Source organism: Neophocaena asiaeorientalis, unplaced genomic scaffold (assembly GCF_003031525.2).
Source record: "Neophocaena asiaeorientalis asiaeorientalis breed wild unplaced genomic scaffold, Neophocaena_asiaeorientalis_V1.1 scaffold332, whole genome shotgun sequence".
Taxonomy (NCBI): domain Eukaryota; kingdom Metazoa; phylum Chordata; class Mammalia; order Artiodactyla; family Phocoenidae; genus Neophocaena; species Neophocaena asiaeorientalis.
Genome location: NW_020173111.1, coordinates 3443750 through 3468110, shown reverse-complemented (window position 1 = coordinate 3468110; position 24361 = coordinate 3443750). Strand labels below are relative to the sequence as shown.

Genomic DNA, 24361 nt, shown 5'->3' with positions numbered 1-24361 from the left:
AAATGTAAAATAGATAGCTAGTGGGAAGCAGCTACATAGCACCTGGAGATCAGCTCGGTGCTTTGTGTCCACCTAGATGGGTGGGATAGGGGGGGTGGGAGGGATTTGCAAGATGGGGGAGATATGGGGATATATGTATATGTATAGCTGATTCACTTTGTTATAAAGCAGAAACTCACACACCATTATAAAGCAATTATACTCCAATAAAGATGTTAAAAATTTATCAGAGTTATTTAGCAATAAATTACATGATTCCCTGTGTTCATTAGGTAAGAAAATAAACCAGATACACGGAAAAATAATTCCCGATATGGAGGCAAGAGAGATATTTCTCCCATAAGTCTGAAAGGAGCAGATACTATGTAATCTTAATGAACAACAGCTTTAAAGTAAGCAAGCAAGTTGCCAAGGGCTATTTATCATACATTCCTTCAAACGTAAGTGAATGGCATGACGCCAATGCATACTTTAGGAAAAGCGATTTTTCAGGGGGTCAGTGGGACACAGTCATCCAAGTAAGGCGGCTTTCGCAGGTTAATCCAGGGACACAATTTAGATGAACCAAGGAGACTGGATATACTGCACATTTTCCAAATGCTCCTCCCAAAATTTTATTTTCTCTTAGCCAAGGTTCTGAAAGGTAGGAATAGCAGTGACTTTGGAATGGTTATACTTCTTGACAAGGACTTGGAATGTAGCTTTCTTTGCTGCTGGTTACACATGGACCCCTATGTTTTAACCATCAGCCACATTTGGCATTGGATGGATCGTGTCAAATTAAGGAAGCTAAAAATAATTTCAGAGAACCTACTCACTCCATATGAGATAAACCTCCTCTATTTGGAGGTTAAATTCTTCTCAGAAAAATTTTAGGTCTGTATACACACAGAGACATCACACTGTGGGTCGACAGTATGACATCTTCGTAGAACAATCTACGTAAGCCATCCACAGCTTTGAGTGGTGAAGTCGTTCTGGTATATCCTGGGCAGGCAAGTTTGAGTCTTGCTATTAAAAAAATGACTTCAGATTCAGAGATCTAATCTGTACCCTCTTTCTGGCAATAGTCATATGGTAGGGATAGTTACCTACTAAGGTAGTCCCAATTGTTATATTAAGACCATATCCTTGCAAATAAAGTTTAAAAAATGTTAATGTCAAATTTTATTCATGTATTTGGGGGAAGGCTAAATAAGAAAGGGAAGGGCCAGGTGTTGACACTAGGAAAACACTGCAATAATAAGATTTAAAGGTAACAAAGGTGCAACCTGGATGGAGGTAAGGGAATGGAATGGGAAGGACAGAGTAGAAGTATATTGTAGAAGTAGAATTTACAAGAAAAAGGAAGCTTGCATGTGGGTAGACTGAGCCAAAACATCTCGGAGGTTTTGAGCACAATTGCCTGGAATAAAAATCACCTGTCAATGAATAAGAGATTTTTCTATCCTTTCTACTCCAAGCTCAGTTGAATATTAAATCATATAGCTCTCACCCAGAAAGAAGAGCTATACTGCAAACCACTGTCAAAGACCATAACAACCCTAAACTCATAGCTACACTTTCCTTGCAAGATCTTGGCTTAGAGAAATAATATTTATAGAGGTTTGCTCAAACCCTAGGGAGGTCTGGAAAAGAAACTGGATTGGGAGGAAAGATTATGAGACAAATTGTGAACATGAAGTTTGAACTTCCATGGGGCTATCCAAGGGTGGGGGCACCTACAAGGTGGCTGGAAACACAGGTGTGGAACTCAAAACAGAGGCAGGATGAGCAATATAGATAAGGAGGTCACCTCTATGACAGCTAGAGCTGAGGAAGTAGATGGCTTCACTGAGGGAGAAAACAGAAAAGTAAAGTTCTCTGAGACCAGCACCCTGAGAAACATGAAAACAAGATAGAAAGGATCTACACATTTTTTTAAAGCAGAGTAAAGTCACCAATGGTTAAGTATATAATGAAGGAGACACATGTGGGTTAGAGAATAATCAATGCTGTAAACCAAAAGAAAAAAATAGGTAAAAATAGATGAAATCAAGAATATAGGAGGAAGGGTTAACATTGACAAAGAGAGGACCTTGACCTGACAAACTATAGGAGGATAGGAAGAGAGGAGGAATGAAGAAACAGACATTTGAAGTAAAGAGAACGCCTTTGTGGGAGATCAGATCAGTTATGGTTTCCATCTTCTCATCAAGGAGGAGGTCGCCATTTTCTGAGAATAAAAAGCAGGGCTTGTGTTTGGCCTTTGAGAAGAGCAAAAAGTTTTAAACAGCCAAAGGAGCATAAATGTAAGTGAGGGTCTAGCTAGGCTTATAAAGAATCAATTTGTAGAGGACATAGAAACTTCCTTACTGGGTGGTTGTGACTACTGTATGTATCAAATGGACCCACCTGAAGCCCTCAGCTCAGTGCCCTGGACATAGCATGTTCTGTGAGTACATATATTCACCTTCGCATTCACAATACCTTCCATATACACTCAATGTATGTGATTAATAAACCACATTTGACCTACCCCACATTTGTGTTTACATTTGATCAAGGCTACTAAATGTTCAGTTATATTTTTGTCAGGCAACATGATAATTGTCCTTTAGATAAGGAAATAATTTATGGAAATCTTCCAAATTATCTTTAATTAGCTGGTAGCTATTAGCCAGGTCATAGTATTCACAATTAAACTATTTTAAGTTATCAACAATTATCAGACAAGAACACACCATGAGTAGGGTAGATAAAAGACAGAGGGAAGGACATTTTGCAAACCTAAAAACAATGAAACACCTCCCTTTTCAGTCTATCGTGACTGCTGCATCTTTATCAATGAAGCTCTGCTTCTTTCCTCTCACCTACTGGACGATGCTTAAGAAGACGCCCAATCTTTCAAGCCCCCCACCACTTCCTGATAGCACCCAATGCAGAAAAGACCATCACTTAAGCTTTTACCAAAGTCACACTGCATGCTCAAATCCTACAATAAGACCCTCCAAATTTCCTCTTCTCAGATGTTCCATTATTCACCTGATATAACTTCTCCCTTGTTTCTGCAGGCTAGTAAACCTAACTTTGCTTGACTATAGTTGGTTCTTGGTCTCTGTTGGCTACTAGGTTTTACCCTTCCAAAACAAGCATCTCAAAAATCTCAATAACTATTTTTTTTTAATTAACTCTGCATATTTAATTTGCTAAAGTAACTGCTCAGTTATGAATGCAATGCCCATTCTCTGAATCTGGAGTCCTAAGCTTTCCCAGATTTGATTCTCTTGGGCAGACGGATGGACTCAGAGCAGGCACATAAAGTAATTAAATTTATGTCTTATAGGGACCCACAGTCCATTACTCTGAATCCAAAGTGGTTTTGCTGCCAACAGAAATATGCCCATTGCATGTAAATTAAAGAGCATCATTGGTTTAAAGTCTTTTCAATGTTTTGTTTTCCATTTTTAAGGAAATTTGATTGGAAATGATTCTAGTTTTTATATGTCGTATTTGGGCCAGGTAGCTGATGGCCTTTCAATCAATATTTTATCAAAGCTAAATCACAGTGATTACACCAGAGTGCATGGTTCAGACAAGTGGGGAAAAAAAAGACTGGCCTGATAAGAAATAATATACGGTTTGTAATATAGTCTGCATTATCAAAATGAATAAAAGTTAGTTAGTAGAAAAGAGAGAAGAAGCAGCAATACCTTGGGTGGCAAATGGACTTTGAAATGATATTATAATTTTGGTAGGAATAAATATTTTGTGATCTACAGCTTGGGAAAATGAATTATCTCCAATATTAGGAGATTTCCTGTATACACACACACAAACATGAATACACACATATAATTATATATACATATATAGATATAAAACTTGTGGAAATTAGACTTAATGTCATATGTAATTAAAGTATATTGTATATGATCCCAATTTCAAATGTATGACATCAATCCCATTAAACATAAGAGACTGGAAGTCTCACTTTAAAAAAGCTGGGAGGGGGACTTCCCTGGTGGCGCAGTGGTTAAGAATCCGCCTGCCAATGCAGGGGACACGGGGTCGAGCCCTGGTCCGGGAAGATCCCACGTGCCACGGAGCAGCTAAGCCTGTGCGCCACAGCTACTGAGCCTGTGCTCTAGAGCCCACGAGCCACAACGACTGAGGCCGTGTGCCACAACTACTGAAGCCCGTGTGTCTAGAGCCCATGCTCTGCAACAAGAGAAGCCACCACAATGAGAAATGAGAAGCCTGTGCACCGCAACGAAGTGTAGCCCCCGCTCGCCACAACTGGAGAAAGTTCCGTGTGCAGCAATAAAGACCTGATGCAGCCAAAAAAATAAATAAATAAATTTATTAAAGAAACCCAAAAAACTGGTAAGATTTTAGGTTATTCCAAGCACTATACGCAAGGAACAGAATATATATCACTTGAAATTTGATTTCAATAAGAAAAATGTTAAAGGCGGCAGTCACTTGGTTGTGGAGATGCACCTTCTGATAGGTGGATAATTAATCCACATAAAAATAGTAGTGTCTTAAAAATAAACTCAAAATGGATTAAAGACCTAAATGTAAGGCCAGACACCATCAAACTCTTAGAGGAAAACATAGGCAGAACACTCTATGACATAAATCACAGCAAGATCCTTTTTGACCCACCTCCTAGAGAAATGAAAATAAAAACAAAAATAAACAAATGGGACCTAATGAAACTTCAAAGCTTTTGCACAGCAAAGGAAACCATAAACAAGACCAAAAGACAACCCTCAGAATGGGAGAAAATATTTGCAAATGAAGCAACTGACAAAGGATTAATCTCCAGAATTTACAAGCAGCTCATGCAGCTCAATATCAAAAAAACAAACAACCCAATCAAAAAATGGGCAGAAGACCTAAATAGACATTTCTCCAAAGAAGATATACAGAATGCCAACAGACACATGAAAGAATGCTCAACGTCATTAATCATTAGAGAAATGCAATTCAAAACTACAATGAGATATCATCTCACACCAGTCAGAATGGCCATCATCAAAAAATCTACAAATAGTAAATGCTGGAGAGGGTGTGGAGAAAAGGGAACCCTCTTGCACTGTTGGTGGGAATGTAAATTGATACAGCCACTGTGGAGAACAGTATGGAGGTTCCTTAAAAAACTACAAATAGAACTACCATATGACCCAGCAATCCCACTACTGGGCATATACCCTGAGAAAACCATAATTCAAAAAGAGTCATGTACCAAAATGTTCATTGCAGCTCTATTTACAATAGCCAGGACATGGAAGCAACCTAAGTGTCCATCAACAGATGAATGGATAAAGAAGATGTGGCACATATATACAATGGAATATTACTCAGCCATAAAAAGAAATGAAATTGAGTTATTTGTAGTGAGATGGATGGACCTAGAGTCTGTCATACAGAGTGAAGTCAGTCAGAAAGAGAAAAACAAATACTGTATGCTAACCCACATATATGGAATCTAAAAAATAAAAAAGGGGTCATGAAGAACCTAGGGGCAAGACAGGAATAAAGACTCAGTCCTACTAGAGAAGGACTTGAGGATACCGGGAGGGGGAAGGGTAAGCTGGGACAAAGTGAGAGAGTGGCATGGACATATATACACTACCAAACGTCAAATAGATAGCTAGTGGGAAGCAGCCGCATAGCACAGGGAGATCAGCTCGGTGCTTTGTGACCACCTAGAGGGGTGGGATAGGGAGGGTGGGAGGGAGGGAGACGCAAGAGGGAAGAGATATGGGAACATATGTATATGTATAACTGACTCACTTTGTTATAAAGCAGAAACTAACACACCATTGTAAAGCAATTATACTCCAATAAAGATGTTTAAAAAACAAAGCCCCCCCCAAAACGTCTTTATTATTTTCTTTATTTTTATTTTTTTTATTGACGTATAGTTGATTTAAACAGTGACTTTAGACAATAGAATTGCTCATAAATTCTATGCCACCTCTATAGAAAGATATGTTTCTTGTAATTCTGCCTTAAGTGCCATAGGGTTGAGATACAATGAATGGAAGTGGGGACATTTTTAGAGGTCACCACTGCTACCACTACCATCAATATAATCGTCATAATCACCATAGTCCTCATTGTCATAGTAATATATTCCTGTTTCCCCAGCATATAAATTGTGCACTTTAATACAGTGCTTAATTTTTTATTTTATTTATTTATTGATTTATGCATGCGGTACGCGGGCCTCTCACTGCCACGGCCTCTGCCGTTGCGGAGCCCAGGCTCCGGACGCGCAGGCCCAGCAGCCATGGCCCACGGGCCCAGGCGCTCCGCGGCACGTGGGATCCTCCCGGACCGGGGCGCGAACCCGCGTCCCCTGCATCAGCAGGCGGACTCCCAACCACTGCGCCACCAGGGAAGCCCCTACAGTGCTTAATTTTATAAACCCTTCACAAATTCTACTTGGAAACACAAAAGCTCTAATTCCTATGGTAAATAATAAATGAAAGAAAACTATGTATATTTAAAGACTGTGCTGTTAAAATTAGGTATGTATACATACATACATAAAATTATGTATATTAAAAGACTAAAATTATGTATATTCAAAGACTGTGCTGTTAAAATTCTAGTAAATTATATAAGCCGCAAAGCAACATGTCTAAAAGTTTAGAAAAAAATTAAAAGCACTTATGATAATCACTTAATTCATTCTCTTCTAGCTTCTGTTCATATGTACATTTTAGGACCCAAAATCCTAATGATTATTTACTTCTGTTACCTTTTTTCACCTTCCATTTAGAAGATTATTTTTCATCTTGTTAAAAAAGCTTTATAATTTATTTATTATATTAATTCAGCTAATAATATTATGATAGTTCAGCCAATAGAGAAGATACACATTTAAACCCCTTAATATTTCTTTTACCTTTAGATACTGAGTTTGGAAACTCTATTTTAAAATACTATTTTGGTTCAGTCCACCTATCATGTAAATGTAAGGTTAGTGACACTTCAAAATTCCTAATACACTTCCCTAAATGTGAGGAAAGGAAGAGGAAAAGAAGGCTCAATGATAATTTAATATCTATTATGAGTCAGGTACTAGGTACTTTAGCTGTGTCACCTCAATAAATTCTTCTATTAATACACATAGAGAGATGCGAACGCATTATTATCTATACTTAAAGAGAGGAAAAGTTAGCTTCAGAAAATTTAAGTGGCTGTCATTGTTAAATAATTATTAACTAGCTGGACCAGGAATCACATACATACTCTTGACTCTAAAAGCCATTTCCAATTATTATACCATACTTACTCCTATTCAGAGTTGCATGTGTAATGAATAAAAACAGTGCCTGCTGGCAATTTTTTCTATCAGATCAACGCATAATCATGATCATCTTTCATTTTATCTTTCCACCGAGACTTTAGAGCACGCAAACTTCCCTGAGCCCATTAGCATTTGTTTCGTTTATTTTTTACCATAGGAATTAGAGCTTTTGTGCTTCCAAGGGGAATTTGTGAGGGATTTATAAAATTAAGCACTGTATTAGAAAGCACAATGAAAAACACCAGCAAATCAACAAACAGCTGAGAGCAAGAGAGAGAACATGATATACCAGGAAAGTCTGCAGTGTAGTACATCTGATTCCCACTGTCCTGACAACCAAGGCCAAAGGGAAATAGACTAAGTTATGTATTTTTATATTGCCAGTTCAAAAGAAGTATATCCGCTCACGTGGAGAGAGATACTTGCCGAGGCACTGAACTCAAGGAGCGATTCATCATTTGTTTCTTTATAAAGGATGCTGGGTAAAATAATGGATAATTACGTCCACCGTGGCATCTTAAAAAAGCTAGATGTTGCTTAAATGTGTGTGTCATATATCACCTGTCTAAGAAAGAAGAGGTTAAAATGTTAAAATTCACCCTGAGAAAGCATTTCTACAGGGATGTGCAATTATATGGTTCAGGTATTTTGCTATCTGATAAACCAATTTAACACAGAGTCTAGAGAAATGTTAGCGTGTCTGCGAGGCAGTCTCTCTCCAGTGTCAGGTGTCTCAAGCATGCCTTTGGCAAGGGCTGCATTGTAGTCAATTCATGGTTGGATTCTCCGACAGGAACCTCAAGTGCCCACTTTGTGCAGTTGATTAAAAAGGGAACAATGTGGTGTTAGTGCCAGATGGGCTGATGCCTGCACATGCAGTTAGCTTCCTTTAAAATCTGTTGTTGTCTTGAAAATGCTCTCTTTCTCTGTCACCCTTACGTAGGTACTGCCTTTTACAGATGACTGAAGTACTCAGGACACGTGTGTGGCGGCCATGGCTGCCCTAAGCCCATTGCTGCCACCCACTGAAGGATTCTACCACAGGGAAGACACTGTGGATACTGCCTTTCCATTGGATGTGTGCGCCAAGCAGAACACAATGCTCAGAGAAAGCAGTCACCCGGGAACACAGAATCACTAATGCTGACAGATCAAGGACAACTTCAGTGGACTCAAACCAACCACAACAGCAACAACAGTACCAGCCCAGGTGGAAGGACAAAGATGTAAAATACATTTTTACTACAAATCTATTGAGATGATGTATCTTTTACCTTTTCCCTAAATTGCTAAAAGTACAGAATTCTAAAGGCTGCCAAGGGGATATTAACAGAATATATATTGATTTTCCTGGTTGATAATCCTCTGTTGCTGGCACATACAGATACATCCCAGAAAACGCATATAGGCTGAGCACATGAAAAATATAAATATGCTTAAAGTGTTTTCATACTTCGGAACTACAATCAGTCATGTTGTGCAAAGTAAAACTATAAGAAATGTCTCTCTCAGTACTCATTTCCATCTCTCCACCTCTGGACATTTCTGACATTTCATCTGCTTTTCATGAAATTAAAAACACACACACAACTGCTAGCTTTAAAGGAAAAGAACTTCATGCTCTTATTACAAGGAATGTCAGTAATAGTATTTAATTTGGAATACTTAAGAAAATACATTGAGTAGAGCAGAGGTGGGCAAACTGTACCCCACAGGCCAATCTTGGTTGCTGCCTTGTTTTATAAATAAAGTTTAATTGGGATGTGGCCATGTTCATCCATTTACACATGGTCTGTGGCTGCTTTCATCCTGAAAGGCAAGAGTAGTTGTGACATGAGCCAATGGCTGGCAAAGCCTACAATATTTACTTCTGGACCTTTACAGAAAAAAAAAAAACTCGCTGGATTAGAAGGTAAGGCATAGGATTTTGTATCCTCCTATCCCATGCTCTGCTCCACCTCCACCCGGGAAGAAAGAAACTGGGCTAAATAACAGTGATGTTTAGATATCAGAAAAGACTATGTGCGTAAGTTCTCTTTAGTTAACAGTTTCTTGAATAGAGCACTAAAAGTTGTGGTCCCACAGTTAGTCTTTTAAAACTTCATTTCTGTAATGTAGCGAACAATACAAATGCGCCAGCAGGATCACAGTAACAGCGTGCACGGGCCTGTGTGTCAAATGCTTGTACAACGTCCCGCTCTGTGTACTGCTCTTAGGATATCTGTCACATGCTGTGTTTCGTGACAGTTCTTTGTAACTCTGTCCTTTGCTGTTAGAATCTATGTTCTTTGAAGGCAAGGGATGTATCTCTATTTTATACCATCTAGCCTTGGCTCCTTGTAGCACTCTAGGAGCTCAGTGAATATTAGTTGAATGAACGAATAATAAGTAGAACAAAGTCTCCTTATTGAACTTATCAAAAAGAAAAAAAATCAATTAATTAGTACATTTAAACAAATGCAGTTTGGTAATCAAAGTAGATGCACAGAATCTGAGCAAAGAAATGAAACTGATTTTCATGCATGGCTTGTGGGAGCACGTATAACTCTGTGTCAGGTCTTTTACAGTAAATACAACTTAATGGCTAATTGTAGCTAATTGGAGGTACTAATGGACCTAATTTTTAATTAAGAGATGGAGATTATTTGTAATTAGCTCATGGTATCCATGAAAACCAATGTTTAGAGCTTCAAAAATGGTTTGAAGTAGCTTAAACACACCCCCATTTGAAAAATGGTTTTGCTCTTTGATGTAGCTTAAACATCACCCCTCATCCCTGCCAAATTATGGAAGAGTTTTATAAAGTAATACCCACTCAAGAAGAGTTAGTACAAAGATGGGTTTCAACCAAATCTTTGGTAGAGCATCACCGATTCCAAATTAGGGAGGCTGGGCTTCCCTGGTGGAGCAGTGGTTGAGGGTCCGCCTGCCGATGCGGGGGACGCGGGTTTGTGCCCCGGTCTGGGAGGATCCCACATGCCGTGGAGCGGCTGGGCCCGTGAGCCATGGCCGCTGAGCCTACGCGTCCGGAGCCTGTGCTCCGCAACGGGAGAGGCCACAACAGTGAAAGGCCCGCGTACCGCAAAAACAAAAACAAAAAACAAAAACAAATTAGGGAAGCTTTCCAATGCAAACTGATATTATTGACTAGCAAAACAACATGGAAAAACTGCATAAGTTTAACAGTGAATTTTGTCTGAATCAGGGCAAGTACCATGGTGGAGACTTCATTCTTGTCCTGTAGTTGTACTGATGATAAGATTGACTCTTTTCAACCTATTTTAGCCAGTATGTAGAAGGAATATGGCAGAGGATGAAAGTATGTTCAGAAGTTCTATGGGTTGCTGTCAAGGTATTTTTGGCCCTTTGTTTCATTTTTTCCAAACACGGATTCAAATTCTAAGGTTTTCAGAAAAGGAGAATGAATTTTGGTTCTACTTCAGTTTGTTCTCCGTCCATTGTGGTGTTTTTCTTGATTTCATCATCACAATGCCCATCTAGGAAATTAAGTCCAAAGCAACTGAGATAAACATCTGACAACATTTATCTATAGTTTTCATATGTTTCTCATAAAATCCAACTATGAAAAGAAAAAAAATGATGTTTCACTTTTCATTTTCAAATAGGAGGATCTTTTAAAGAGTTATCATTGTATGGAAAAGAAACACTAAAAAGAGAATAGACTCGTGATTTTGCATGAAAATGTGGAGGGTAGTTCCGGACTTCCTGTTTTCTGTCCTTGAAATGAGCTGGATACGGTGTAGCCGAGACTTGGAGAGGAGAGAGGAAATAAATCAGAGACCCCCATCTCCCAAACCTCAACCACTTTCTCTGGACATGACCACTCTGGCCTTAGCTCTATCCTTCCTGAATTATTTTTTTGTTTTAATGTATTCACTGTTTAACTATTCACCTTAGACTTTTCCTAAGCAAAGAGATCTTCAGCCATGCATCTGACGACCTTAATTCAAATTCACATTAAAGTAACTCTACAGCTGCTGAAGTCAAAATAAAAGGTTTTGGTGCCTATACTCCTAAAATCACTTCAAGTAGCATGGTGATACCCAAATCACACTCTGAAAAAATACTACTCTGATATACTTTCCTGCCTTTAATTAGATGTATATTCCAAAGGTTCCAGAAAAAAAACTTGATTCTTAAATATTCTGTGAGGTCAAGTCTTCAGTGTCTTTGTAACATGTTCCAGAAATATGTTCTATCAGTGATCCCTTCTATTGGGGACATTCTTCCTGATGATTAGCCCACATCTTATTAGTGTCAAAAACCAAATCAACAGGGCTTCCCTGGTGGCGCAGTTGTTGAGAGTCCGCCTGCCGATGCAGGGGACACAGGTTCGTGCCCCGGTCCAGGAAGATCCCACATGCACGGAGCGGCTGGGACCGTGAGCCATGGCCGCTGAGCCTGTGCATCTGGAGCCTGTGCTCCGCAACGGGAAAGGCCGCAACAGTGAGAGGCCCGCGTACCGCAAAAAACAAACAAAAACAAATCAACAAAACAAAACAAAATCTAGACGTACAAAAATACCCCACTGAAATAGCACCTTCTTATGCTCATATTGATGAACTTCCTTAACCTCCGTCACCTTCACCTCAAGTCCACTTTGGCCAGCTACTCCCATGACCTTGACTTTGCTGAGAAATATTAGTTCATTATCCACATTCCTAAATCTAAGTATTGTACTTCTGACCACTTCGTATGCCTCGTTGAGACCTCTAGTCTCTATCTTCCTTGCTTTCTTCTTTTCTCCCACACTCCACTGCCTTCTTTTCTTTTTCTATCCATCCCGGAAACTAGTTTGTCACTCGGTAACTCTCTTGCCAATGTCAGCACACGTTGCCCCTTTTCTCACTCCACTCAGTGAAACCTTAGCCCTGGATTAATCCACCTGTCTGCCTTCTTGGCTACTGATCACTACAGTGAAAAATCGAACATCCTCACAGACTGGTATAACAAAGATCTATAGTCTGTAGCTTCAAATGGCCCCCCAGGGCTGCCCCTCAAGCTTCCTGTGTATTGCTAATTGGCTTTCTTTTTCCAAATCTCTGTTCTCCTTCAGTCCCTTACCATGCCATTCCCACTCACTCTCAGAAGATGGCACTTAATACTTCACACACACACACACACACACACACACACACACAAACAAGTAGTATCATAGAGATGATCATACTAAGTGAAGTAGGTCGGTCAGACAGAGAAAGACAAATATCATATGATATCACTTATATGTGGAATCTAAAATATGACACAAATGAACTTATCTATGAAACAGAAACAGACTCACAGACATAGAGAACAGACTGGTGGTTGCCAAGGGGGAGGGGGTTGGGGGGAGGGATGGAGTGGGAGGCTGGAGTTAGCAGATGCAAACTAGTATATATAGGAAGGACAAACAGCAAGGTCCTACTGTACAGCACAGGGAACTATATTCAATATCCTGTGATGTTTTATCACAGGATATACATGTATATATACATGAATATATACGCGTATATATATATATATATGTGTGTGTGTGTGTGTGTGTGTGTGTGTATAACTGAATCATACTGTACAGCAGAAATTAACACAACATTGTAAATCAACTATACTGCAATTAAAAAAAATAAAACAAACAAACAAAAAAAGTATTTATCATGTAGGAAACCCTACATTTGGCTTCCTACTCGTATGCTTACAAACTTACATGCAGGGGCACTGTCCTTTCCTCCTGTCCTCCTGCATTCCTAGAGGAGATGTCTGGCTTCCTCAGTGATCTTGTTCTATCAGTCATCCCCTGTATGAGTTACATCTTCAACCATTAGAACTCTTTCCTGGCTTCTTCCTATCATGACCAAACATTTCCCATCTTAAAAAAAAAACTAGTCAATCGATCAGTTCCCTTCTCCATTCGTTTTCCGTTATTATCGTCTCTCCTCTTCAAAGCCAATTTTGTTAGGTACGACACTTTTTACATCCACTTTGTCATAGGACATTCACTGTCTTGCTCTTCCCCCTAAAACGGCCCTAGCAGAGTGGCTAGTGACCTCTGTGTCACGAAATCCAATGGCTTCTTTTCAAAACTCATCTTAACAGACTGGCCTCTCTTGCTTTGGTGAAACCCTCTCTTGCTTTGGTGTCTTTGGAAACCTCACACTCTTGATTTTCCTTTTATGTCTATAGTTATCTTTTCCAATCTTTACTTTAGGTTCCTTTTTCTGCCCATTCTTTATTTTCAAGGATCTCTTCACTTGAAGCACATTTTCTGGGTGACATGAGTTTAATTCCATGACGATGACTCCAAAATCCATTTCTACCTGAAAGCTGTCTTATGAGCTCCAGAAACAGACATCCAAATATTTATTGATTATCTCTATTTGGATGCCTCACAGACATCTCAAACTCAACGTGTACAGCACTGCACTCAAACTCTTTCTTGCCAAATTTGATTCTCTTTCCTCTGGTTCAGAGCTCAGCAAATGATACCTCAGGCCACTGAGTGCTAGGAACTTAAGAGCTACCTTTAACTCTTTCCTCTCCTTCTACTCTGACATCCAGTGAGTTACTAAGTCCTGTGTATTCTACCTCTTTCAAATTTGTCAAATTTGTTAACTCTCCATTCTTATTTGCACACCTTGGGCACATGTCAACTTGATTTTGTGCTTGGACTCCTGAGTCCTGGTCCCTGTTTTCCAGTTCTGTCTCTCTCCAGTGCATTCTCCACCTATATCCAGAGTGATCATGTCACTCTCCAACTTAAACTTTTTAGTTTACATCTATTGCCAGCAGGATGGAGTCCCAGCTACCATAGCTGGTGACATTGCTCTACCTTATTTGTCCAGGATCATTTTCTCTACTCTCATCTCTCTTTATGCATCCCTGTCCTACTGAACCATCTGCAGTTCCCCGAATTTGCCATATCCTGCTACCCATGGGCTTTGTACATGCTGCCCTGTTAGTCTGAAACTCCCCCCTCTATCTTATTTTTCACTTGGCTAATTCCCATGTGTCCTTATGTCTCCATTCAGAGGTTTCTTCCACTTTCTCTGACTCCTACCGTGGGTCAGTTTTCTCTTTGTGTCCCCATAGCACCTTGTAACAAGGATGATTAGCATAGCTGTTGCTAATAACATTTGAGCACTTATTTGATGCCAGAACCTGTGCTAAGCAGGCTACATATCTTAACTCATCTAATGCTCACAACACCTTACGAGGTAATTAATATTTCCTCAGATAAATAATCCAAGCTACAGAGAAGTTACATAATTTTCCCAAGGTTCCACAACTAGTAAGTGACACAGTAGATTCTGAACTCAGGCATCTTATTGAAGACTTTACAAACTTGTAATCTCTTGCTTGTGCCTAACTTCCTAATCGGACCCTAAGTTCTTAGAAGGAAGTTGTATCCCTAGCACCCGACACAGTGATTGTCACAAAGTGTGCTCCCAATAAATACTATTTGAATAACTAAAAGAACAAGGTGGCATGTGGCTCAAAGAGGAAAGAGCTCTTGCCTAAAATCAGATTTACCCTGATTACCCTGAGATCACCTTCGGTGTCTGCCATCGTGATGTTTTGCCCCAAGAATACCAAATAACTTGCTGTCATCTAATCACCCCATAGAATTTCATTTCCTGTCCCATTCACCTCATGTACATTTCCCACTCTTGTCCAGCTGGTAAACTCATATTCATCCTTCCACATCAAGCTCAGAATTCACTTTGTTCCTGAGGGTTCCCAACCTTCACTGTAGATTCTAAATTTTAGTTCCTCCATACTTTATACATTTCAACATCATCATCATCAACAACAACAACATTAATTTAGACCATCATATATTTTTTTAACCAATGGTCCATTTTCTATTCATCTCTGTATCCCTAGTACTTCAGCGTTGTGCCCAGCACTCAGAGGGTGGTCAAAAAATGTTTGATATATTGATCGAACAGAATTAGGTTGGGTTTTGTTTCTGTAGATTACCACGGAGATATCTCAAACTCTGATACATCATGGCAGTTTAGTTGGCTCCTACAATGGCCAAGAATCGATTGCTATTGGAGTTGTCCAACACTGGCATATTGGGAGACATGAGAAGAGGATATCACAATACCTTATGGCTGTTTCACTTTCCTGATCTGATCAAGGGTTTGGCAAAGGATATGTTACCTTTTCAAGTGTCATTCAAGTTGTGCCCACCAGGTAAGTCACAAACATTTTAGGAAGGAAAGTCTATTTTCATTTAGAGATGGACTAAAGAGGCCAAAGAAGTCTGTGCAAATTTATAAGATGTCAAACCACCAACCCAAGCTTGTAAGGGGAAAACAACTGTAAAATCTCCCAAAGTGTTATTTTTCCTGTCACTTCTATTTTAGTCCCTTTGTATTTCACTGGGGTCTTAGCACTTATTTTAGTTTAGTGATATCATATCTGAGCTTTCTAAATGTTCTACGTAATTACTGGGTCTTATTCCTCAAGCACACACCAAACTGCCAGATTAAGTTTCTCAAAGCACTGCTTTGAGCAAGTCATTTCTCTGCTCAAGGACTCTCAATGGCACCTGACTATGGAATTAGGTGGGAACTCTGAGTCCAGATTTGCCTCCAGATGTTCTGCCACAATTGATTTGTGTAGAGCCTGACCCATGACACACATCTAGTAAGTGCTTTTGATGTTTTCATTGATTTTTCCATTGTGTTTTTGAAAGTGAAATCAGAAAACCTAGTTGAAGGAAAGTTCCATTTTGTGTCTTTCATTATTATCAATACTGGCAAATTATTAAGAGTAGATGCCTCTTGTTAAACAAAGATGCCACACGGTAAACAAAGTAAAGGCTACATACGTTAGAGAAAGCATCTTCCCAGGGGTCCCATATCCTAAATAAAACAGGCACATGAAGATATGACAGGTAATACACTTTAGGGAAAGATAAGTGGCATTTTCATTAATGACAACTTATAGAGATTTCCAGGAGGACCAAAGTAAGTAACTTCACAGCTGAAAGCTAACTCATTGCTTCTCAACTGAACTTCTAAGAGGAGTATTCAGCCATGAGCATAATTAAACAAGTCCACAAGACATGAGAAAAGGATTACCCTGAATATGCTGGGTCAAGCAAACCAGGTGGCCAAGAACACGATGTTCTCTGCTTGAAAACCACCACTCAGTTGCCAGACTCTGCTGCTCTCTGGGCTCTCCCATTCTGTTTCTGGCCTTTGTCTCTTGCTCTCTCTCCAGTGCCCTTTCTTGGTTTAGATTTTATGTCCTCATCATCTGACACATCAAAGGATTAAAGAGTTCAAAGCCCTTCATGCTGCCAGTATTTTATTTAGTTAAAATCAACAAAAATGAAAACTTGTGCCCATTTTCCTCTTTGCAAGAAACCAAAATGCAAAATCAAGATGAAAGCACAAGAAGATCTGTGCTGTTCAAAATTAAAACTCATGTCTTCACATATGTATACTCTGTGACAAACTGCACCACTGGATTTTATGAAACTACTTCAATATTGCTAATTAAAATGCTCGAGACACTAACGGATCCTCAAATCAACCTCTGCCACTTTGTTGTACAAATGGAACATTGGCAGATTTTCTTTCAATATCCAAAACACCATTTTTGGAACAAATTTGAAGTTTTGATTCATTCAACAATTGTATCGAGTACCTACTATGTGTCAGACACTATAGTGGGTGCAGAGCAAGCAAAATGGGATGATTTTCTGATTTCAGAGGAATTCCGGTCTCTAAAGCAGTGCTTCTCAAACTACTTTTATTCATCTGTGCCCTCTTTTGATAAACACAAGTATCCTTCTCCAATTTCCCAGAAAGTCTAATGAACGCTCCAACACTAAGAATTACTGATACACAGAACATAGACTCAATTTTCTGTGTATCCTTCATAGACCAAAAGTCTTTGAGCTTTTACTTTTTATTTCAAAAGCAACACATTTATTTTCCATACACAAAACTGGATTGGAATATTAAATATCCTTTTTTGAACCACATATGCTAACCCCCCACCCCGGAACTGAAATTGAAATGCCTGCTTAGAATCACTGTTTGAGAATCACTGCTTTAAAGAGTTTTGGAGAAAAACCAGGCAAGCTCCCTCTCTCCCATCCAATCAAGTCTTAAAGGAATTAGAATTTTCCTACCTGACACAACAGCTGGTGGAGTATCATAATCCTGTCTTGGGACTGAATCTTTGAATGAAAAGAGCATGAGAAAGAATGCAATGAAGTACAAAAGAAAATAAAATAGAATTTTAGCTCTAAAACGTGGAAGTGCCCACTGTATGTCACATGGTACCTAAGGCTCCTGCCTTCAAGCACTCAAGGAGGCACTCTGACCCCTTGACAGTTGACAGTTGACACAACGGTCCCCACAACCACCACTCTGGACGTGTCGTTAGGCCCCGTATGACCTGCAAGGACAGCATCATCTGTCCCAGAGTATTGTCATCTTCCTCATCTTTCATAACTTTGGTCCCTCCCTTGGGTCATCAACTTGCAATATGTACCCTCTTTGGCTGATACAAAAGTTCTACAAAGTGGCCCGTCAGGAAGGGGACCAAAGTGCAATATGAAACCCCAGTCCTGGAGAACAAAAGAAATAACTACAATTTCAAAAGAGATAAATGAAAAATTTGCACATTCCCAAATTCTATGGAGGCTGACATGCTTTGAAGCTAGAATTTTGTTATTGACCACTCATCTCAGGCTCTGTCTCCAGTGGTCGAGGCCAAGGAGCTTCGTGTGCTGGTATCGTGAGGACACAGATCAATAGAACAGAATCTATTCAACAGATGGCTGCTGTCTTTTTCCAAAGTGTCATAAAACTGGAGGTGGCAAATTGTAGATCGAGGTTAATTAAACAACATGACAACCATTTCAAAAGTTGGGGTGATGTGGGACCAAATATAACTGCTTTTTTAAAGATGAAAAAGAGGCTTTGGCTTAATATCATTTCTTTAGCCGGGGATCTTACAAAGGAAAGTGGGACATGGCCCCACTTCTAAAAATGGAAAGTTCTAATTTCTCCAGCTCCCCTTGGAGGGTAAACTGTGTAAAAGGGAACGGGTATTGCTCATATTCAAATAAACTGCCCAAACATGGTTAAAAGGATGCTTTTGCATGACCCTCATTCCATTCATATTATCATTATTCCATTTTAAAAACTAAAACCTCAAACTTCGCTTGTCCACCTACTTGGTAACTTAATTTGGACTATCACAAATTTATCTGTTTCATCTCCTTGCCACAAAAGGACAATGTTGATCACTCTCCCATGAGTGAATGGTGTGTGAAAAGACAGATTAGAACTTGAACAATGCAAGGCCAGCCAAGCAAGCATTGATCAAAGATTCAAATGCAAGTAAACCTTAGGCATGAGTTATTCTGTTTCTCAGAACAGGTATGTGAACTAGTGACTTGATTATAATCCCCTAATCTAGAATATATAAAATCATTTTCAAGGGGCCTCCAAATATTTTATTAATACTGGTAGTAACTCCGATTATCTTTTAAAAAACTAAGCGCACATTATTACTACAAACAAGACTGTGACACTAGTCATTTTCCAAGAATATATTTATAACATTTTAGAATTTATAAAAAACCATGCTCATTGTTGAATTCTTGGAGAATGTAGAAAAGTATCATGATTAATATAGAAATTATCCCTAATCCCATCATCTAGAAACCATCACACTTGTTTGTACTTGTTATAGCCTTATTTCATAAATATTTTTTCATAGTTGATACGAACTTCACACATGCAAATTTACATCCTGCTCTTTTGATTTAACATGATAGTTAATCCCTTCCTAATTATTTTATACACTTATAACTTCATGCTGCATTACATTCTAGTTTATGGATGGATTATGATTTATTTAATCTTCCTTATTAGACATTATAAAGAACACTGGGCTGAATATTTTTAAGATATATTTTCTGTTATTCTAGAATATTTCCAGAGAATAGATCTTCAAAACTACAACTATTTGGTCGGGGAATAGAGCTATTTTTGAAATGTCTTTCAGGCCCACCCTGCTATCCAGTTGACACTTTCACAAATTTGGATTCCTACCATCACACTATCCATGCTTGAGAATGTATATCTCCCCACCCCTTCGTCAGCAATGTGTATTATTTTAATAACTTTATTTAACGGGTTATATGTGTGTGTCTGTATTAGATTTACTGTTAAGTTGATCGTTTTTCATATGTTTTTTGGCTTTCTATTTCCTCCTTTATCAACTATCTGTTCATTTCTTTGGCATTTTATACATTGGTACTTTTGTATTTTTTGCTAATTTATTGGAATTCAGAATCTAGTTTTTAAACAGCAAAAGCTTACTATTTGCAAATAAACTTTCATAATACTAGACTTTCACTTAATGCCTACTTGTTTATTGTTTATATTGTACTAACTTCAAAAATTCACTTATCTTACAATAAGACTAAATAAATTTAAAAAAACTCTTCCCTTTCATCTATATTTTCTTTCTTGTATTTAACCATTTTTAATTGATTGATACTTTTTCCTGAAAAAACATTTCAGGAGATGTACTCATGACCACTTATGAATTTATGATACTGTTTCCGAATCATGAGTCCATTTAACATTGTGTATTGGTTTTTATCACTCTGTCTTAATACTTATATTCCTGGATAATAGTTGAAAATAGACAATCTCTGAGCAAAATGAATAATTCAGGATTTTCACCTGATACCATCAGAATTTCAAAGCAATACAGGAGGGATGGTGCCACTGAAAACTGTGAGAGAACTATGTTGAACAAGTCAAGAACAATTACAAGATTATCTCTGTGAGTGGCTAGGTTACACCACCAGAATCCAATGATGTCACAAATCACCAGTGGTCTGGAGACACAAACAGAACTGCAGATAAGGAGGCTGCAGAACAAAAACTTTTTATTTCTTTCCACAGATTCTGGTGACATTGTAAGCCACTGGTGACCACCAACTGAACAAATGAAAAGGAGATAAGAAACTTGTAAAACCAGATTGTCATGCAATTTGGAGGTTCTCATAACACAGTAAAATCCCCAATGGTTTCTGCTAAAGCTTACAATAGACTGGTAAGAAATTACGGATAATAGGGCTTTGGTCCTTGAGGGAATCCTGTGACAAAAAAATAAACAAAAGCAGAAAAGCTAGATACTTCTTCAAGGTCAGCAGAGCCCTGGAATAAAACCGTTATACTGCTTGCATAAAATTCATTTCTTTTAAGCGCTGCAGATTCTGTCCAGCTTAAAAATAGGCAAAGAATTGAATGATAAACATTTGAGGTGGCAAAGAATGGTTAATTAACCTACAAGGCATCCCTTTCAAAATGTGGCGTCATGGGGGACCAAATACATCTAATTTTATGAAGATGAAAAAGAGGCTTTGGCTCAGTACACTTCCTTTATTCAGGGATCTTAGAAAAGAAAACAGGACAGAGTGTATGGCCTAAGGCACCCCTTCTGAAGATGGAAAATTCTAATCTAGCTCCAGGTCCCATTAGCCTTGAACCCTGCTTACTTTGGTTACTCCCTGGATCTCTCTGCTCTGCCCCTGGAAACTATTTCTGGACTTGAGGTTCCTGTCTTAATCTCGACTTGTCACTGTTCACACCTTGTTGTGCAGAATTTCAGTGAGCTCAGATGTCTGAAAGCCTCTGGAAAATTATAGTAGGAGAGAGACGTGGTCGGAGAGTTTTAGATTGACTGGCTGTGGCAATATGGCTGGGAACAGACTGGAGTAAATTGAGGTGGGAAACAGGAAGAACAGTTAGGGGACTATTACAGTTAATCAAACAAGGCCCAGGGCAGAGACTCTAGAATATGAAGGAAGGTATGTATTTGACAGATGTCTGTGGGACTTGAATAGTAACTGTATGTGGTGGGACTTGAGAAGGAAAGGGTCTACACTGGGTCCTAAGTGTAGTGTTGGACTCCCCCGGTGAGTGGTCGTGGGTTCAGCTTGAGAGGGGACAGGAGCAGGACCCTATAAGAGGAAGGGTCAGTGGGGAGAAAGCTTGGGAAGCTCATGAGATTAGTTTGGGTCATGTTGACTTCGAGATGTCAGAGGGAGAGTCATGTGGAAATATTTAGCAAGTGGTTGGACAAATGACTAAAATTCTAAAATGGTCTAAAATTCTAAGACAAGGTTAGCCCTGAGGACTCAGATATAAGAGTCTTCGTCATAGAAGGCAGAGTTCAAAACCATCGAAGTGGAGGAGCTTGTTGAGGAAATCATATATGAATGAGAAGTACGTTTAAAAACTTATTTAGCAGCCTAAGAAAGAAAAGAAGCAATGGCCAGAGAGATCAGAGGAGGACCAGGAAAACCTTGGGGAGGAGTCACAAACTGACAGCTCTTAGGAAAATTGGGTCCAATATGCAAACATAGGGAGATTTCCCATTAAAATCCAAGTAGTTTACCTTGAAAAACTGGAAGTTTTCCGTATCTCATGCCATTAACACTCACAACACCCCTGGGATATAAACATTACTTTTCCCACTTTGCAAAAGAGGAAATAAAAGTTCAGAGAGGTCAAGTAACCTGCCTAAACATGCACAGCTAATAAGGGGGCAGAACCAGGCTTTAAACTCAAATTCAACACCCACTGTTCTTTCCATGATACCAGGCCACCTTCCCAGCAATGGATAAAGTGTGTTGAAAAGATGTAATAAGGTGGTGAAATCTGATTAAAAGAATCAAAAGAATCAATAAGAGCCACTCCAAATGCCAATCAAAAATTCAGATAAAATGAATCTATTATATTATATCAAAGTGTAAGAGTGACAGTTTAAGAAAAAAGTATAACTTCCTGCTGGACACTCAACATTGTCAGTGATATTTTGTTGACTAAGTCTAAAAATTAATACTGTTTTCTCTCTGCCTTTTCAGAACCTTATGAAACTTTGAACCTTTGCAAAACATCAATTTACATAAAGCTTATAATGTTTTTAAGCATTAGTACAAATGTGAAGGAGGAAAATAATTTTTAAAAAAGCTAAAAGAAATTTGATGTTAAATATAAGCCACATGCTTAAAACTTTTGCTTTCTGAGAAAGAAAAGGGGATATATCATTATTGAATACTTTGGCTATTACCAGCTGGGCAAAAATTGTGGTCTTGTATAAACGAATCCTTTTTGAAAATACTCAAACAGTAGTCATAATAGACATTATTGAATCAATAAGTATTGTACTTCTGACACTGTTCTATATAATTGAGCTTATTTTTCAATTTCGTAAAGGATTCAGTCATATTCTCAATTAACTTAGGTCATATTTTTCCTAGTTTCCTCCAAATTTGAATTTCAGTGAGTCAGCTGGCTTTGCTTTTGATTCAAATGAGTAGAATTTATAAAGTGTTTCTTTTTATGCTTTGCCTTACAACTCCCTCCTTTATCGGATTACAATTTGTCATTCAATACAGTAAAAGTGCATTACTTCATTTGTTCATAATTTGTGATCATTTAAGTAGGGGAAAGCAGATATAAAGGGAAATCAGTAGTGGGACATGAGAAACTTCAAGCCTTCCAATATTGTCCTGGGATCTGCTTTATTAATAAATGAGAAAAGTGACTACAGATAATCTTCACACATTACTAAAAGCTATAGAAATAGTATCTTCAAATTCTAATGAAAATTAGCTGTACCACACTGTAAAATTAAACATAGTCTTAGACATGACTTTTAAAAGTCTAGTTCAGAGACCTAAAGAATCATTTGATCTAGTCTAAGCTTTCAGGCACACAGGTATCATCAAATGCTTTTTATAGGTTCAGCAACTGAGGCCTTCTAGATGGGTACTTTGTTTATGTTCATAAAACTAAATTTCTTTATTGAAACAATGGGACTCTTTCCATTAGGTATACAGACTTTCCTCCTATTTAGAGCAGATTACTGAGACCTCAGTGGACATGTCAGAAACGTCTTAACTCCTCAAAAGCCTGTGAGTCAACACATCTATGTAGCAAGCAAGCCATTGCTTTAAGGTAAAATCTCCAATATACAGCTAATGTACCTAGTGTACTTAGATGTTTGGAGATGTTGCCAGCATAACTGAGAAGAATCACAGTAGTGGTGACTATGAGACATATAGGCATAAAGTCATAGAGGCATATGGTTGAAGGGGTCCCACAGATCTCCATGTTCGTTACTTCAACTGGATGGAGAGGGGCATTGAGATCAGGAGATATTATCTTCCTAAGGACAGACAGAAGCAATAGGGCTCCATCAGGCTTTCTATAGTATTAAAGCTGTCTCACTCAGAAGAAGATACATGTTTTCCTCTCTCCATCTTTAAAAATGACAAAATTATCTTCATTAACATTTATGAAAAATAAAAACTGTTGCATAGGATATTGGTTTTGACAGTTTTCATTGTTCTCTATAATAAAGTTGCAGTATTCCATGTTGTATTTGACATTTGCCCTCCTGACCGTTTGGGGAACTGTCTTTGAAAAGATTTTTTAAAAAACAAAGGTTTGCCAATGATTTCAACTGCCTTGTTGATATAAAAGCAAGGCTGCAATGGGTATTTTTGAGTAAACTTTTGTGCCCTAAGGAAAAATAATGGCTAATCAAAAACATCCCTACCTATTAAAAAAATCAGGTACATTAGATTCCTTTCCTTTCTTGAACATCATCTATGTTGACATATTCAAAAGAAAGATTAGAATAAGTTGATTATGTGAGGTTCTCAATTACTTTTCATTGCTTTAAACATTGAAAGTAAATAAAAAGCCCTGCATATTAGTCATAATCAAGGTTGGCCCCTCTCTTGTGAATAACCTGGGGATGCTGTGAGCTGAAGTGGTAAATATCTGGGAAAGAAAAACTAGGTTCAAGTGTATGAAGTTACAAGGTCTAAAATAGACACACCTGGTGCATTGCATCATAGGAACCAGAAGTAACACAAATTTAAATGCAACGCGGTAGAACCTTCAGCCTTGTCAATGCGAGTAAATGTGCCCTGGAACTGTGCATGCAGAGGGCAGTTCATTCACAGTGGGACCTAAAAGGCATGTT

The 24361-nt window shown here is 38.5% G+C and overlaps 1 protein-coding gene across 4 annotated transcripts in view; it reads right to left on the bottom strand.

Moving 5' to 3' along the window:
* Window positions 1-24361, bottom strand: part of RBMS3 (RNA binding motif single stranded interacting protein 3) — a 699814-nt gene that overhangs the window by 23083 nt on the left and 652370 nt on the right. For 2 of the 4 annotated variants that reach the window (XM_024743508.1, XM_024743511.1), the window contains one exon: window positions 17463-17510. The exons of the other annotated variants lie outside the window; for them this stretch is intronic. In XM_024743508.1, the coding sequence (XP_024599276.1) occupies window positions 17463-17510 (48 nt within the window). The remainder of the gene's footprint in view (window positions 1-17462; window positions 17511-24361) is intronic. 4 annotated transcript variants of the gene reach the window in all.